General features: G+C 39.2%; 1 protein-coding gene across 2 annotated transcripts in view; it reads left to right on the top strand.

Moving 5' to 3' along the window:
• CUX1 (cut like homeobox 1) overlaps positions 1-16,232 on the top strand; it is a 459,567-nt gene that overhangs the window by 367,039 nt on the left and 76,296 nt on the right. The window contains exons 16-17 of one of the 2 annotated variants that reach the window (XM_089683746.1): positions 1,339-1,404; positions 12,940-13,041. In XM_089683746.1, the coding sequence (XP_089539872.1) occupies positions 1,339-1,404; positions 12,940-13,041 (168 nt within the window). The remainder of the gene's footprint in view (positions 1-1,338; positions 1,405-12,939; positions 13,042-16,232) is intronic. The other variant, XM_089683747.1, reaches the window with a different exon arrangement.

The following is a 16,232-nucleotide window of genomic DNA, read 5'->3' as shown; positions in this document are numbered from 1 at the left end:
GTGCACTTACTTTTGCTCTCCTGTGACCTAGAATCAGCCAAGATCGGGCTAAAGTTGTTGTAGGCTGATGTCACAAAGCCAATCCAGGCTGTGAAAGGATCCCAACCATATTGTCAGGATCCACCCAGATGCCTGATTGGCAGATTGATCCACTTCTCAACATGCAGCGGAAAGGCAGAACCAGCCACTGCTGCCCACCACCCAATGCTCCAGTGAGCGGCGACTGCTCAGAGCTCTCCAAGAACTGAGCAATCAGCAGTCATTTGATAGCTCAGTTCTTGGGCTTAAAGGTGGCAGGGACAGCTGCAGCAGCAGACTGGTGCTGCAGCATGGAAGTGAGTATGGGTCTTTGTTTTTTTTTTGTTTTTTTTAATATCCCCATACTTCTTTAAATGTTGCTGATCTAGCAGATTAATTTTAAAACTAGCCACATACCTCTCAAGCTGATTATGCAGTCTCTATTCATTAACATTTATATTTATCGACAACCATGTAGTATAATCCAAGCACAGAGGCTCTAAAGAATTGTGGGTAAATCTTGTAGCATGGCAGTGTGACTGGTATGTGGCCAATGTTAAGGAAAATGTGGCTGGTATGTGGTAGTCTTAAGGAAAATGTGTCCTGCTTAAAGTGTATTTCCACTTTTGCAGTCAAATTTGAGAAAACCCCACTATTTGTTGTGTGCTCTCATTCATACTGCATACCATTTTTAAAAACTATTTCTTTTTTTTTTTTTATGTTTTTTGAGATTTTGGAAAATCTGTAATGGCAGATTATAGTGTCTCTGTCCCTACAGAGACCGGGAAATAACTGAACTCTCTCTCATTAACATACAATGTTTCTACATCTTTAACCCTTTTTAGGACAGCCAGTGTTCAAATCTAGTTTACAAATGATAATGAAGATCTACTAGCACAGTACAGATAGGGTTAATTATGGAAAACACTGCTCCCCAGCCCCCTTCTAAACATTACAAAGCAGTGAGGACTTGGCAAGTGTAATAGGCAAATAGAAAGACTTAAAAAGGTAACTAGCAATTTTTAAACTATTTCTCTGCTATGTTTATGGGAACATGTAAGAAATATAAAGTAGAGTTACCCCAATTTGGCTCCAAAAGTGGAAATACACTTACCCACAATGTCCGTTGTGCTTCTGAAGGAAAGCATTAAGAAACAGTGCAAGTTTTAGCATCTTTGTAAGTACCATCTGTGCTTCAATTAAACATTAGCATTCATCCACATTAGATCTTTCATCATTTCATGTAACGTAGCCCATAATGTAGAAAACAATCTGACATCCCCCGACTGTTTTGTTCTTACCAAACTCGTTTTTCAACAGAGAATCCAGGCCAGAACCTGAACAGACTGTTTCAGGAGGTACCGAAAAGAAGAAATGGGTCTGAAGGTACGTCACAAGCAGCTGTCTCTATGTTTGTAGCCAACCATTCTGCTTCCACTCTTACTGTGTAACCAAACAGGGGCATGTGATTCTGGCCTGGAATCTGATAGAAAAACAGCTGTAGTAAGTATAAAACACGGGTTCTCAGACATGGTCTCTCTCACAGAAACTGTACTTTGTAAAACAAACTTGTGGTTAGGTTCTTTACGCTGGGTTTTTGAAGGTGGACCTCGGTCAACATTGAAAATGAGTTCTTAAAGCATGTAAGGTAGACACAGCCTACCTGGCCAGAGTTTATCTAGACGTCGCTGTAGCACTTTTGCTCACCCCACTGCTTATAACCCCAAGTTGACAGCAGTCTGGTGTTCAGAAAATGCCAAGGTGAGAAGGTGGACCAGGTTTTCGAATTGAGAGATTTATTAATATCCTTCAGACATGAAGACACAGCAAATTTAGGCAATCATGAACTGCCCATCAGATGTGAGGATTTGACAGGTGTGAAAGTCAGATTTTCTCTCAGGTTTCAAATAATGTTTTGTTGGGAAGATTTCCCTTACTATCACTGGAACTGAAAAAAACATGACAGAAGCACTAACCCCTCCCCACTCATTAAAAATAAATCGTAGGAGTTCCACCTCCAGGTTAAAGTATGGCAGCTGCCATTGCTGACTTGTCTTTAAAGGTTCAAGCACTGTAATGTAGAACCTTGCTTCATTAAATCACCTGTAAAATGTATGCATACTAAAGTGTATGTCCAGCCCAAACTTTTTTGTGTTTCTTTTGTTTTGTTTTGTTTTGGATAGAATGGGAAAGGTTTAAAGCCCCTTTCTTGCTTTGCAAAGACAGCAATTTGGCTTTCCAGAGGGCAGCATTAACATGTTTTAAGCTGTTAATAACAAGGTCCTGGAAGCAGTTATTGTGTGATGATCACATTTTTACCTATTTGCTGTTCTATGTTTCTGTTGGAGTGTTTTCCCTCTATAGACCTCATGCACACAGACATTTGCAGGCATAAAAAATTACTAGTGTAAAATTCCCTGCGTTTTTTTGCACCTGGGGGGAGCTGCAGGTGGAAAGCATAGTCAACCATAGAAGTGAATGGCTGCACATCCCTGTACTAATGTACACTACACCCTGTACACCACATGAGACTCCCTGGGTATGGGAAAATGCTGGGAATTGTATACCTGCAATGTCCATGTGCATATAGCCTAATAGTTGTTTGTGTATCTTAGATAGTACAATTATCACCCCGATTGCTGAGGTGTAATTATTCTTAAAATTGTATTTTCTCAGACGACTGATAAACCAGCACTGATAAAGAGGAACAGTAATGGGTAGTAGTCAATGTGCAGTGCTGCCATGCAGGACACAATAGAGTTGATTTATTAAAACTGGAGAGTGCAAAATCAGGTACAGCTGTGCATGGTAGCCAATCAGATTCTAGCTTTAGCTTGTTCAGTTAATCTTAGAAACCAATCAGCTTCCAGGTTTTATTGTCAATGCAGAGCTGCACCAGATTTTGCACTGTCCAGTTTTAGTAAATAAACCTCACTGCCTGCATATATAACACAATTAAATTTATATTTGGATCATATGGATATTATTTTAACAGAAGAAAAGAAGCCATGAGACTCATTCACTATTTCATAATGAAAAGAGCATTCAGCACAGTATAGAAGCCCACAGTAACCAGTCATGATAATCTTCTATTTTACTTACTGTTGAAATGTGAAATCTGGTTGCCATTGCTTACAGCACTTTATAATTGCACTAATTACTGGCTTGTTAGATAAACCTACAGAGATAAACAGTAAACCAAAAGATAGTAAAGATTTCCAGTGAAATGTAATGTTTAATCTGATTACTGCAGGTAACAATAAAATATGTTTAGTGTCTTCAACGGTATATGCATGCTTGTTGCATGAGTCCATTTAGCATGGATTTCAGAAGAGAAGTAAAGTTACAGATTATTTATAACATATCAGGTAGAGTTTTAGAAAAAAAAAACATTTTTTGCATAGCGTCATTATCTGCTGTGCATTAGATGGTCTATTGATGCTCAAATTTGAATAGGTTTGTGTTTTAATGGATCTACGGTTTGTTTTTAGGATAGAATTGACAGGTCCTTACATATAAATAAAATGTAATAATAATTCCACATATCTTACATGCCTAGCAATGAATACAATTCTTCAATAAAGTTTTCTTGACGTTCACAATACAGATGCACAAGCATAAACCAACACGTGTACATATGAAGTTCACAAGGTTGTAGTTGAAAAAGAAGATTGGAATGAATACAATTCTAAAGCTGGCCATACATGGTTCAAATCTCAGCTGGTTCAGCAGGGACCTGCCGAGATGCAATCCATCTATGGACAGGCTGATTGTACTTAAGTTAATCCATTGATCGACTTTGGTACAATCAGCATGTTAGATTTTTACATGCGATTATTGCAGCTATAGCGAATAGCAATAATCACTGTTCTTCCAGCAGGGACAGCTCCCTGTACCCTCTCACCAGGAGAGCACAATAGCTCCACGGAGGGATTGGCCCATCAATACTGATCAGGGGCGGACTGACAACTCATGGGGTCCCCAGGCAATAGGGGATCATGGGCCCATGTCCTTGCCCAAACTCAAAAAAGCCTATGAAAAAGGTACCAGGGTCATCTCATGGGGCCCCCTACTGACTGCGGGCCCTCAGGCAGTGCCCGAGTTTCCAAATGGTCAGTCCGCCCCTGATACTGACTGTGTTGATGGGAGAATCAAGCTAAAGAAAATCGCATCATCTATAGCAGGGGTGGGCAAACTTTTTGACTTGAGGGCCGCAATGGGTTCATATATTGGACCCGGGGGCCAGACCAAGAGTAGATGAATGATGTGTATGTGTCATCCATAGTAAGTATAGTAATATTCCCCCATAGTAAGCATAGTAATTAATCCCCCATATAGTAATTCATCCCCCATATAGTAATTCATCCCCCATAGTAATTCATCCCCCATAGTAATTCATCCCCCATATAGTAATTCGTCCCCCATATAGTAATTCGTCCCCCATATAGTAATTCATCCCCCATAGTAATTCATCCCCCATATTAAGTCCCCAAGTCCCCCCTGTGTCAATTCACTTACCTTTGCTCCGCGCGTTCCTCTCGCCGTGTTCCCGCGCCGTTCCGGTGTAGCATGAAAATCTGTCTCCTATGAGGATCTGTCCCCCTCGACGTATCTGCGCATGTGCCAGTTTCAGGCATTAGCAGCCGATCGGCGATCTCCGGCACATGTGCAGATACGTCGAGGGGGACAGATCCTCATAGGAGACAGATTTTCAAGCTACACTGGTCTTCAGGGCGGACTGTGAGAGGAGCCTAGCGGGAGCCTAGCTCCGCGGGCTGGATTAAAAGGTCCGCCAGGCCGTATACGGCCCGCGGGCCGTAGTTTGCCCATTGCTGATCTATAGCCTACCTAAAGTAACATTTGCTCTGTGTTAAGTGGTTGTAAAGCTGAACTGCAGGCGTATTTAAATAAAACACAGTTATATTCATAAAAATATATCTCAATCTGTCTTGATATGAGGCTCCCCTGTGAGGGAGGTTTATTACTCTGAACCAGTCAGGCCTTTCTGGACATGCTGAGAAGGACCAGGCTAAAAGAGGGAGAGAGTCTCATCAGACTGCTGCTTCTCCTCCATTGTTCAATCACAGGCTTGAGGCAAGGTGGTAACCAAGCTGCATTACTTACAGTATATGCAGTGGAAAAAAAAAAAAAGTGACTTCGCCCAACATGGCCGTGCTGTATGTAAGGGCTGTGTAAATGCCAGGAAGGGCTGGTTAAAATTACATACCTTTGGCGGATAGAACAGCTCTCATGTTTTTATATGTATTTGAGCTTTGTATTTGGTGGTTTCCCTGTAGATCAGCCTTACCAACAATGATATTCAGGCAAAATAACTGCAGAAGCTATTAAATGGAATATAAATACACTTTTCAGCATTCTTCTTCTAGATAAAAGGTTTGTTTGAACGTTAAGTGTCTCTTTGTATGCTTACTGCCGATGACAAAGATCACGGATGATCTTATTGAAGGCGAAACCCAGAATTAAGTTATAACTCATCCCAAAACCAGCACCTGTTTAGCTAGAAGTAATTGCTAACACCAGTACTTAATTATTATTGTGGGGCTTAATATACTGTAGTGCAAATTGACCCCCTGACGAATGCACATTGAAAATAGAGGCTGAGCTGCTCAGTGGTTTGAATTGCAGAATTATAATGTTGTATGGCAACCGTTTGCATGAGCAGCTGTACAGGACTCTTAAACAAGAAAATTTGTGCAGAAATGCAATAGAAAAATTGTATGAAGACATTATGTCCCATCCATGTCCAGAAAGGCAGTACATTTTACAATGTCCTTATGATCAACTAGACTACAATAGTGTTTAAAGCATCAGATAAGGACTAAAGAAAAAAAAAAGATGCAGTACATCTTTGCAATTCATGCACATACACTCCAGTATAAAAAAAAAACCTGATCTTTGCTGGAAATGCACCCATCTCTTGATTTTCCTGTTGTAGGCTGACAACACACAGCATTTTTGTGGATTGAGTGGTGTCAGCTCTGCACATTTTTTTTGCCAAACTATTCATCCATGGCACTCTCCATTTCCAAAGCATAGACACTATTCGACTTGTATCCCAAGATAAGTACTGGGAGAGCTAAACAGACTTTTAAGGTAACACAAGAAGTGTGTAGAGGACACATGACAGCTCTGAATTTCTGAATAGATCAACAATTTTGAACTTAATAAACATATATAACAAAATGCTTTCAGTGTTAAATTTCACAGAGCAAAATAAGAGAAATCCATTGAGTTCATAGGGTTCATTCATTGGGTTTACATGCACTATACAATATATGGTCCCACTTCAACTCGGATCGCTTAGGCTCACAAGATTCAGGTTCACAAAGGCCACACACCCCCACCCCCTTGCCCGCAGCCTTCTGGGACTCGCCATAGGTCCCAAAATTCAATTTGTTTGAGTTCCCCAGTTTGGGCTTTTCCTTCTTGATGAGCCTAATGTTATCTATCCATTCAGTCGTATCCGACCCTTGGTGATTGCATGGACGGTCACTCGTAATCGACTTTTTCCATGAATTCTCTTAGCAATTAGTTTACAGGGTAGGTTGTCTTTCCCCAACCCCTACCATGAAGGAGATCCTGCATGGCCAGGGATGAAACTAGGACAATGTAGACAGGAGCCAATTAACCTACCAGCATGTCTTTGGAGTATGGGAGGAAACCGGAGTACCCGGAGGAAACCATGGTTAGGAATTGAACCCATGACCCAATTACTGCAAGGCAGAAGTGCTAACCACTAAGCCACTGTGCTGCCTGCCTAATGTTATAGATGAGGGATATTTTGGTTAATTTAAATGTTTGTTTTTTTTTCCGTGCATGAGTTCTGTAGACTCTACAATACTTTTCTTGAACAATACCTACATGCCATTTATCGTTGGCTGATTAAGTAAGTCCATATTTTCTGAATTGTATTTTATGAACGTCTCTGAACTCACTGCTATGTAGCAACGTGTTGGCGCTGCTGCTTTTTGAAAGAACAGTAATAATATTAAAACCTGGCATGCTAATGTCCCAAATGGTATCTCATAAAATGATGACGTGCCAGTTGCAGAAGGACTACGGTTTTCATAATATCACCCAATGTAAATGTCCCCCCTCTTTCTGTTTGTCGTTTATTCAACTGCAAAGGAGCACTGGCATGTAGCTTTTATTGCACCTCTAATAGAACTCTAATTAATCTATATCTTGGCTTCGGAGGTATTTTTAAAACTTTAGAGCATCTCACTGATGGAAAAAGTCAAAGGTGTGAGATGTGCCCAGTTGCATTCATGGATGGGTCCAAGACTGCAGATAATGATGTAAATAGGAGCCTAATAATTCAAGTTATAGCTCATTACAGCTTAAAGTGGTCCTAAACCTATCCCACTTACTCAGTCAGGGAAAACTGAAGGGAGGGCAGGGGCAGTAAAAGAAATATTTGCCTCCTTCTTCAGCTTAGATGGAATCTGTCAGGATAGAAATGTGGGAACTGCTGTTGCTGGTATGAGAGGGCCAAGGGTCATCCGAATTATAATAGTTGCCACCTTGTCAACTGCCTGACCTCACACACTGTCTTCATCTTCTGAGCATAAAGTGTGTGAAAGCAGCAACTGTCAGACATAAGGTGACCTCTGACCCCCAGACACTCCAGCTGAAGGGTCAGACTCAGACAAAGTAATTAGTGCTAAATAAAAGGGAAATATGAAGCCTTGCACAGTTGTAAGCCTGCATAAATGCATAGCTAGTTAGGAACCATCAGATCCACCATTAAATCTCCCTTAGCATTGATGTGCAAATTAGCAACCAAAGCTGGCCCCAGGAAAAGTAGTTAAATAGTTGAAATACATATCAGTTGTCCTACCTGCCAAAAGAATTGTAATTGTAATTCTGTTTATATAGTTTTCAGATCCAGGTACTCCTACCAGGTATAGCCTAGCTTGGTTAAGGGCATTGGTCATAACACAGCCCCCAGCCGGCTGTTTGAACAATGACGCAGAAACAACACATCATCCCTCACTTATCCCTCTTCTCTGTCCGTTTGTTCAATCAACATAGTGTATGTGCATGCAGCAAAGCCTGATTGGCTTAAAGTGCATTCAATCCCTTGGAATACAATTCTCCTATTTGCTCCCTTTTGGTCTATTGTTTATGCCATTGAAAGCTTTTGATCAGTTAGCAGTAACAAATACCTTTTGATTCTTTCAGAAATCCTGTAAGTTAATAAACTTCCCTTTTTGCCTTTGCTGACATTATTCAGTTAGCATTGTTTACAAGTCTCTGTGTGGACTGTTGAACATCTCCCCCTATGTTGTGGAGGAGCTTTGTAAGTGCTTTATAGTCCTTAAAGTGGTTCTAAAGGTAGAAGGTTTTTCTATGTATTAAGGTAAAAAACCTTCTGTGTTCTGCCCTCCCCTCCCCTCCCCCCCTGGATCTTGATCCAGCACTGTGCATGAGAGCAGCGGCTCTTCTTTCTCTCCCTCATAGACTCAGGGACAGCAGCAGGATCCATTGACTCCTGCTGCTGTCAGTCACAGCTAGTGAGGAGGGTTCAACCCCGCACATTGTGTGTCAATGGAAACACTGAGCATGACTCGAGAGTGAATCTGCAAAGTGCCCCCATAGCAAGTAGCTTGTTATAGGGGCACTCAGCAGGGGGTAGAAGCCAGGATCGCCGGCGGGGGACCCGAGAAGAGGAAGACCAGGGCTGCTTTGTGCAATATCATTGTACAGAGCAGGTAAGTATGACATGTTTGTCATCTTTTAAAAATAGAACATTTAGGTTTACAATCATTTTAAACACTTTCTGTCCTACATCCATAGATATATTGTAGCGAGTGAGCATTGTCATCCAAGGACAGACAAGATCACCAGAAAAAAGCCATAAAAAAAAACTAATGCAGCTACTACACTAAGAACTAGTAAGTTGCAAAATACAGGCCTACCTCGGTTTACGAATGTAATGCATTCTCCAGGACTTTCCGTATTACGAGACATTCGTAAACCGAACCGCAGTTTCCCATAGGAATGCATTGAAAACCAATTAATCTGTTCCAGAGGTCAGAAAAAAGTAAAAAAAAAGTATTTTCTGTTCAAAACTTTTTATAAAGTGCACTTTAAAGGCATAAATACTGTACAGGGACATGATTAAAAAAAAAATTGTAAATACATTGAAAACCAATGAATCCGTTCTTGAGGTCAGAAAAAAGTTAAAAAAAAAGTATTTTCTGTTCAAAACTCTTTAGAAAGTGCACTTTAAAGGCACGGGGCCAGTGCTATAAACCTCCCAGGCACAATGCATCCTAGGGAAACTTACTTTGTATTGCAAAAACAATTTGTAAACTGAGGCATTATTCTCAATGGATTTACATTCATAAACCGAAAATTACGTTAACCAAGGCGTTTGTAAACCGAGGTACGCCTGTATTACATTTTTGTTCTTGGCTTTGGATACAATTTAAAGTATTACCCTTCTTTTTCTCAGTCTAAGAACTGCTGTACAGGGGATTACAGGAGGCTAACATGAAGACAAGTTCAGATATTTTACACTAGATGCATTAAAGCAAGGGTAATACAACTTTTGAGCCTAGTGTACTGAAAAAAATTTTGTAGGAAATTGAGAGTGCCAGTTTTATAGAACAAAATGTCTATTTCACACTCAAAAAAAGCATTTACACTGTAGTGCTGTAAACTAGATTATGAAATAATAACTCCCAGAATTGGTGTCAATGACTTCAGTAATAACCCCCAACACTGGTGTCAGTAACTGCACTAAAACCTCAAAAATGGTGTCACTGACTGCAGTAACAAACCCCCAATGTTGGTGTCCATGTAAAATTTTACTTTGTAAAACTGAAGCCAGAACGAAAAGTAAGACAAAATCTTTTTTTGGTGTTTTTGTTTATATCTGTCTGAATCTTAAAGGATAAGTTCACCTTTGGGAACATGTTACATGTTCCACCAGTTTTTAGGGTGGAACATGTAACATGTCCCTACTGCTGCAGCTACAGCCCGCTGTCCTCTTTCCCTGTGACAGCAGTGAGGGGGAAATTCCCTGTACTAGCTGTCACTTTTTTAAAACTGCTTGGCCGTGCGGAGCTCTGCCCACACAGCCATGTCAGTCATTCAGAGTTCTATGAATGGATGAACTACAAGTCCCAACAGCCTTTGCAGCTGTTGGCTTGAACTTCTCATTGAACTAACATGGTGTTGTTGGGCGCTGTGGTAGTTCATTGAGTCTTCCTGGCAGACTGTATCTGCTTGCCAGTACGGGATATATGGGCACGCAGATACATTGACAGGTCTGCAGGAGTCCTGCATGGCACCAGCGATCTGCTGATTGCTGGTGCAATGCTTTCCAGGCTCCAAAAAAGAAAAAAATTAGTAAATGCACATTTTTTTACCTGCAAAAAATGGGTATTTATTTTTTTAAGTGAACTTATCCTTTAACTGTAATTTGATAGAATTAACAAAATTAGAACTTTCTTTTCACCACTATATTATCTTTGATGCTTTATACATTTTATATTTGGAGTCAGCATGAGTTTATCTGCTGGCCATAGCTAGCCAGAATTTTCATCCTTTCCTTTCTGGATCCTTTCCCAGTCCTGTTCTGCTCTTCTTCCAGCCCCTCCTTGTGTGATCTAACCCTGCCTCCACTACACAGTGCAGAGGGCACTGATCCAATGCCACGATATTTTAGCTATATGTGCATACCTCTTGATCAGTGTTCTACCTTGGCACGGTATTGCCAAGTAGATATACTATTACAGCTCATTAACATTTCCAGCCGAGTTTAAACCAGTCATGTCTAAAAATAGTTTTAACTTGATCGAAACTTGGCAAACATATTTTACAGTCTGGCCAAATATCCTGCATTTGTTGATTTGTTCAATATCCTGTTTCCAGCAAACTTCAGTTGAGAGAGAAGCAGAGCACTTAGCGTTCTAATCGACTCTGCTTGACTGACAGCTCCTTATAAAAATTATAGCAGCATGTATTGGCCTTTATTTAATCAGTTAAATTATTATGATATTGCACACTTTTTAGTTGCAACAGATGTTGCTTACCTATATACAGTGACTTGAAAAAGTATGCATACCCCTTGAAATTTTCCATATTTTGTCATGTTACAACCAAAATTGTAAATGTATTTTATTGGGATTTTATGTGATAGACCAACACAAAGTAGCACATAACTGTGAAGAAGGAAAATGATAAATGGTTTTCAATTTTTTTTACAAAAAATCCCGCTTCCCTGCCTGTGCATGCTCCCTAGGAGCGCGCAGCACCGCGATCCAATGCCTGCTGTGTCCTAAGGACACAGCAGAACACCGATCGCTATACGTGCCCTCTATGTGAGGTCCCAATCATGTGATCACTGATTGGCCAATCAGTGATCACATGAATAGTAGTAAGCAAGATGTCACTTCTGACATCATTGCTTACTACATGTGAAATCTGTGAATGATCACAGAGGTCACATGGTACAAGGCAATTCACAATAGCCTTGTACCATGTAACAAGCTGTGACCAATCGCAGCTCTCACAGTATTTCTCAATGGCTGCAAGAATACAGCTAGAGAGAAGGAGAAATTATTGCTTTTACAGCCTTTATGGGTTTAAAAGCAATCAGTGTAAAAAAAAAATCTTCATCACAACCACAAGTAGTACAGTGTCACTATGGTGACACTGTACTGCTAGGGTGACGGTATGTTAAAAAAACGACATAAATAATAATATAAAAAAAAATAAAAATGTAAAAACATTTTTTGAAAAATTATAATTTTTGGTTATAAACTAATTTGGGTTATTTTTTTTTACTAAAAAGATAGCTGAATACATTTTGGCCAAGATTTATGAAGAAAGTTTATTTATTTGCAAAATTTTATAAGAAAAACACTTTTTTTTTCAAAATGTTTGCACATTTTCATTTACATCGCTAAAAAAATAAAAATCCCAGTGGTGAATAAATGCCACCAAAATAAAGTTTTATCTGTCTCTAAAAAATGCTAAAAAATTCATAAGGGTACAGTGTTGCATGAAAGTGCAATTTTCATTCAAAGTGTGATAGCACTGATAGTGTGATAGCACTGAAAGGTGAAAATTGGCCTGGACAGGAAGGGGGTGAAAGTGTTCGGACCTGAGTTGGTTAATGTAAACAAAACCATATACAAACTCCTACACATTCCATTTAAAAAGCAATAACTGTGCCCTGTACAGCCATTAGGGCCCCTCGGTGATCATACCCTGAATACCCCACCCACAATAACTGTTTTTGGGGTACCAACACAAATTTTATATTTTGATTTCTGAAATGTATACATGTCCCTTAAGATGTCTTATATTTGCAAATAAAAGTATCAATATTGCTGGGCTTCATGATGAACATATTAAAGAGGTGATGGGCAGATGCATGGCCTAAAGCCTGTTGTTACACACGTACCAAAATTTGGCCGGTTCAGCAGGAACTGTGTACTGCTATCTGTTCAAAAGAAGCTGGTCTAATAACTGGCTTCTCTTGACCAATCTTCCTGGAAAACCATCATTCAATCAACTTTTGCAGCTAATGTCTGATAAGTGTATTCTGGTGGGCAGGAGTCCCCCTGTAAGAATACAATAGCACAGTGGGATAGATCCGAGCAAAACACTTTATTACGTTGATGCAGGGATCTGTCAGGTTTTTCTGTTGAGCCTGCTGGTTGAATGAAAAAAGCTGCACATGTATGCCCAACTTCAGTTGTGACTAGTTGAATCTAAGAACTGACGCAACAGACAATACCACTGAAAGCTGTAGTCAGCAAACCTCAGACTTTGCAGAAGTCAACACTAAGTAGTCCGTCACTTTGTTTATTGTTTGTGTTCAGAGAGTTGTGTGTTCTGTGCATTACCTAATGATGCATTTTACTTATATTACGACTTTAGGAAATATTACCACACGGATAAGAACTTCAGAGACAGGCTCAGATGAAGCCATTAAGTCTATTCTAGAACAAGCCAAAAGAGAACTGCAGGTGCTAAAGACTGGTAAGTGTCATTGGCCATCAACTTGTGTATGAGTAATGATTATAAAGTCACTGCAGAGCACACTGTAGTATTCTTATTACTAGATGCTGACACCTCAGGAGTTTTTCAATTATGGATACTGCAATTTCTTTAAAAAAAAAATAGCAGGGCATCTTTAGGCGTGTAGTTATTTACTATCTGGATAGAAGTAATTTATCCATTAAGCATGCCTAAAGATTTTTTCGTCTCTCTTTGTTTTTTTTACAGGAAGGGTTAGGACCTCTGAGATTTTTATTGCTCTGTGTTCTGCTGATGACATTTTTCCTCTCTCTCTTTGTCCTAGTAATCACACAGGGAAAATGTTGAGCTGTAAGCCAAACAAGAATAGAAGGAAAGTGCTCCATTGGGGACACACTGAATGGTGGCCATACGTGTAGCAATTTGTGACCAATCCAAGCACGAGCGAACACATCAACTGAGAAAAATTGTACAATGAAGTGCACTCATTTTTGTTTCTCACTGTGCGATTGACTGAAAATGTTCATCAATCTTTCAGTATTAAGTCAAAAAATCTCCTAAAAACAATCATTTAATTGATCCTATATTCCAGTCGGTTCTTCAACACACATTGAACATATTCAGTCAATTAAGAGGGAGTGACAAAAGGCCTATAGGAGCTCACTAAATCAGTTGAGGAAAACAGAGAGCACAGTGCCGGTGATTGCCAGTCACCTCCCTCTGCTCATTGAAGACCGAGAACTGAGCGATCAGTGGCCATGTGATTGCTCAGTTCTCTGAGCCAGTGAGGGGTGGAATTGGACCAATGCTGCAGCCACATAATATCCTGCACTTTAACCATTTCCGCTCCCATGTCTGTACACCCACTATTGCCCAGAGCAATTTTTACATTTCTACCCATTTATTTGGCAATAACTTTGTTATTACTTAAGCTAACAAAGTAGTGCGTACATATTTGTGTATTTACAGGATAAATAAGTCTTCTTTAGGTGATATTTTCCTGAAAAAAATGATTTTATTATTTATGCAATACATAGATATTATAAAGTAACAAAAATAAATATAGCACCCTTTTCAAAATTGATGACTTTGTTAGGAAAATAGTGTAACAAAATTGTGTTGTCGATAAACAGTATTCATTTTCTTCAGTAATTTGCCCTGTTTAAAATGGCACTAAAATTATGATTCTGGTACAAAGTATTGAAAAATGATTTATAAATTTAATTTATTTTTACATCTTACAAAAATAGTAATGAAAAATCATCAGTAAAATAATAGCTGAAAGGGGATTAGGAACATTTAGTTATGACTGATTAGGGTAAACTAATCTGGGTGTTAAATGGTAACAAATTTGTTTTAATTTTTTTTGTCAGGTTGCTTTAACTGACACCATATATGATGTCTTGCAAAAAAATATAAAGAAAGAAAGAAATTACAAAAAAAAAAGCTCAGGTTAGTTAAACGCTGATGCAAACAAGCATCAGCGATTACAAGAGCTCAGCCACGTACAGACATTCATTTGTATGGCAGGCTATATGCGGCACGTATGGCTCCATGGGTGCAGGAGAGCGCCAGGAAAATACGCTAGTTATATAAAATGCCTGTTAAAACCCTGTATGTATGAACCCTAATGGAACAGACTAAATACAAAAGTAACAATAGTTACTTTGTATCTCTCAGTGTTTATAAACACTGTCGTAAGATTTGTTTTTGACAGCAGTTGTAATAGCTGCTGTAGTTACACAGCAACAACCGGCTGTCATTTTGACAGCTGAGAATTACCAGCAAATACAGAGAGGGACGCAGAGAGAGGGAACCAGCAGTAGATACATACATACATACATATAGCATGCTACACACATCCTGTGTACTTCGACTAATTTTTTTTGGGTGTGTGAAACATGCCCAATGTCCACCAAAATTAAAGACTTCTAATTATGTTTAGCCCTCTCACTTTGCCTAATCAGGCAGGCGATGCCACTCTCTCCTACTTTAGCTCCCTGTGCTACCTGCTGCTATGTGGAAAATGGGGTTGATTAATGAAAGGAATATGGATTGTTCACTTGGCAAAAGTTAAAAGTGTATGTTTTCTTTGGAAAGTGTATGTTGACTTATTGAATAGGTACAAGCTGTGTTTACAACAATCATCCAGTTATGAAAGCAAAAGTCTTGTTTGTCTTTTTTTTCTTTCCCTCTCATATGATTGTGTATTTAAGGTGAACACAGCTTCACTTTGTTTACTAAGCCTAATGAACATTCACAATGAAGTTTACAGCCTCTTATTCTTTAGTAAATCAACCTAAATGTATTGGTATCGCCATGCTGCTAATTTATGGTCAGATGAGCAAGCTTTGGGCACAAGCTATACATCAGAAATGATAGAGTTACTTAACTAGCTATGCATCATGGCAAATTACAAGTCCTTCAACACAGTAAAAACATTTCAAATATATGCATTTCAAATGGGCATTTAGCTGCATGCCTGGAGTCCTGCTTTAGTGGAAGATTTGTTAACTTTGGAGTGTAAAAATGCAGATTGCTAAAACAGATAACTGGATTTTCAAACTTTTCAGCTATAAGGAAAGGCAACTTTGATTCTGATGTGGAAATCCACTGACTCGCTGCTGATCAGCTGAAGGGCTTTTTACATGAACGTGGAAAACTCCTTTTAAGGATTCATACATCTGAACACTGTACTATCACCCAGTGTACATTTACTTTCAGTTCAATTCTGTTTGCTCTTCAGATAGACTGCATTGGTAGGCTACATGATGAAAGTGGCACACACACACATATATATATATATATATGTATATATATACACAAATACATACATAAAACCGCAATTACTGGCTATTCTCAGTTTAGAGTTCCCTGTGTATATTTTATTTAGTGTGCTGTATGTGAAGCCAACATTTTAACTTACAGGTGAAACTCAAAAACCTAGAATATCATGCAAAAGTTCATTTATTTCAGTATGCAACTTAAAAGGTGAAACTGATATATGAAATAGACTCATTACATGCAAAGCAAGATAGTTCAAGCCGTGATTTGTCATAATTGTGATAATTATGGCTTACAGCTCATGCAAACCCCAAATCCACAATCTCAGAAAATTAGAATATTGTGAAAAGGTGCAATATTCTAGGCTCAAAGTGTCCCACTCTAATCAGCTAATTAAGCCATAACACCTG

The sequence above is a fragment of the Staurois parvus genome, unplaced genomic scaffold (genome assembly GCF_062004578.1).
Source record: "Staurois parvus isolate SC_StPar_1 unplaced genomic scaffold, SC_StPar_1.0 ptg000321l, whole genome shotgun sequence".
Classification (NCBI taxonomy): domain Eukaryota; kingdom Metazoa; phylum Chordata; class Amphibia; order Anura; family Ranidae; genus Staurois; species Staurois parvus.
This window is presented reverse-complemented; position numbering and strand designations above follow the sequence as displayed.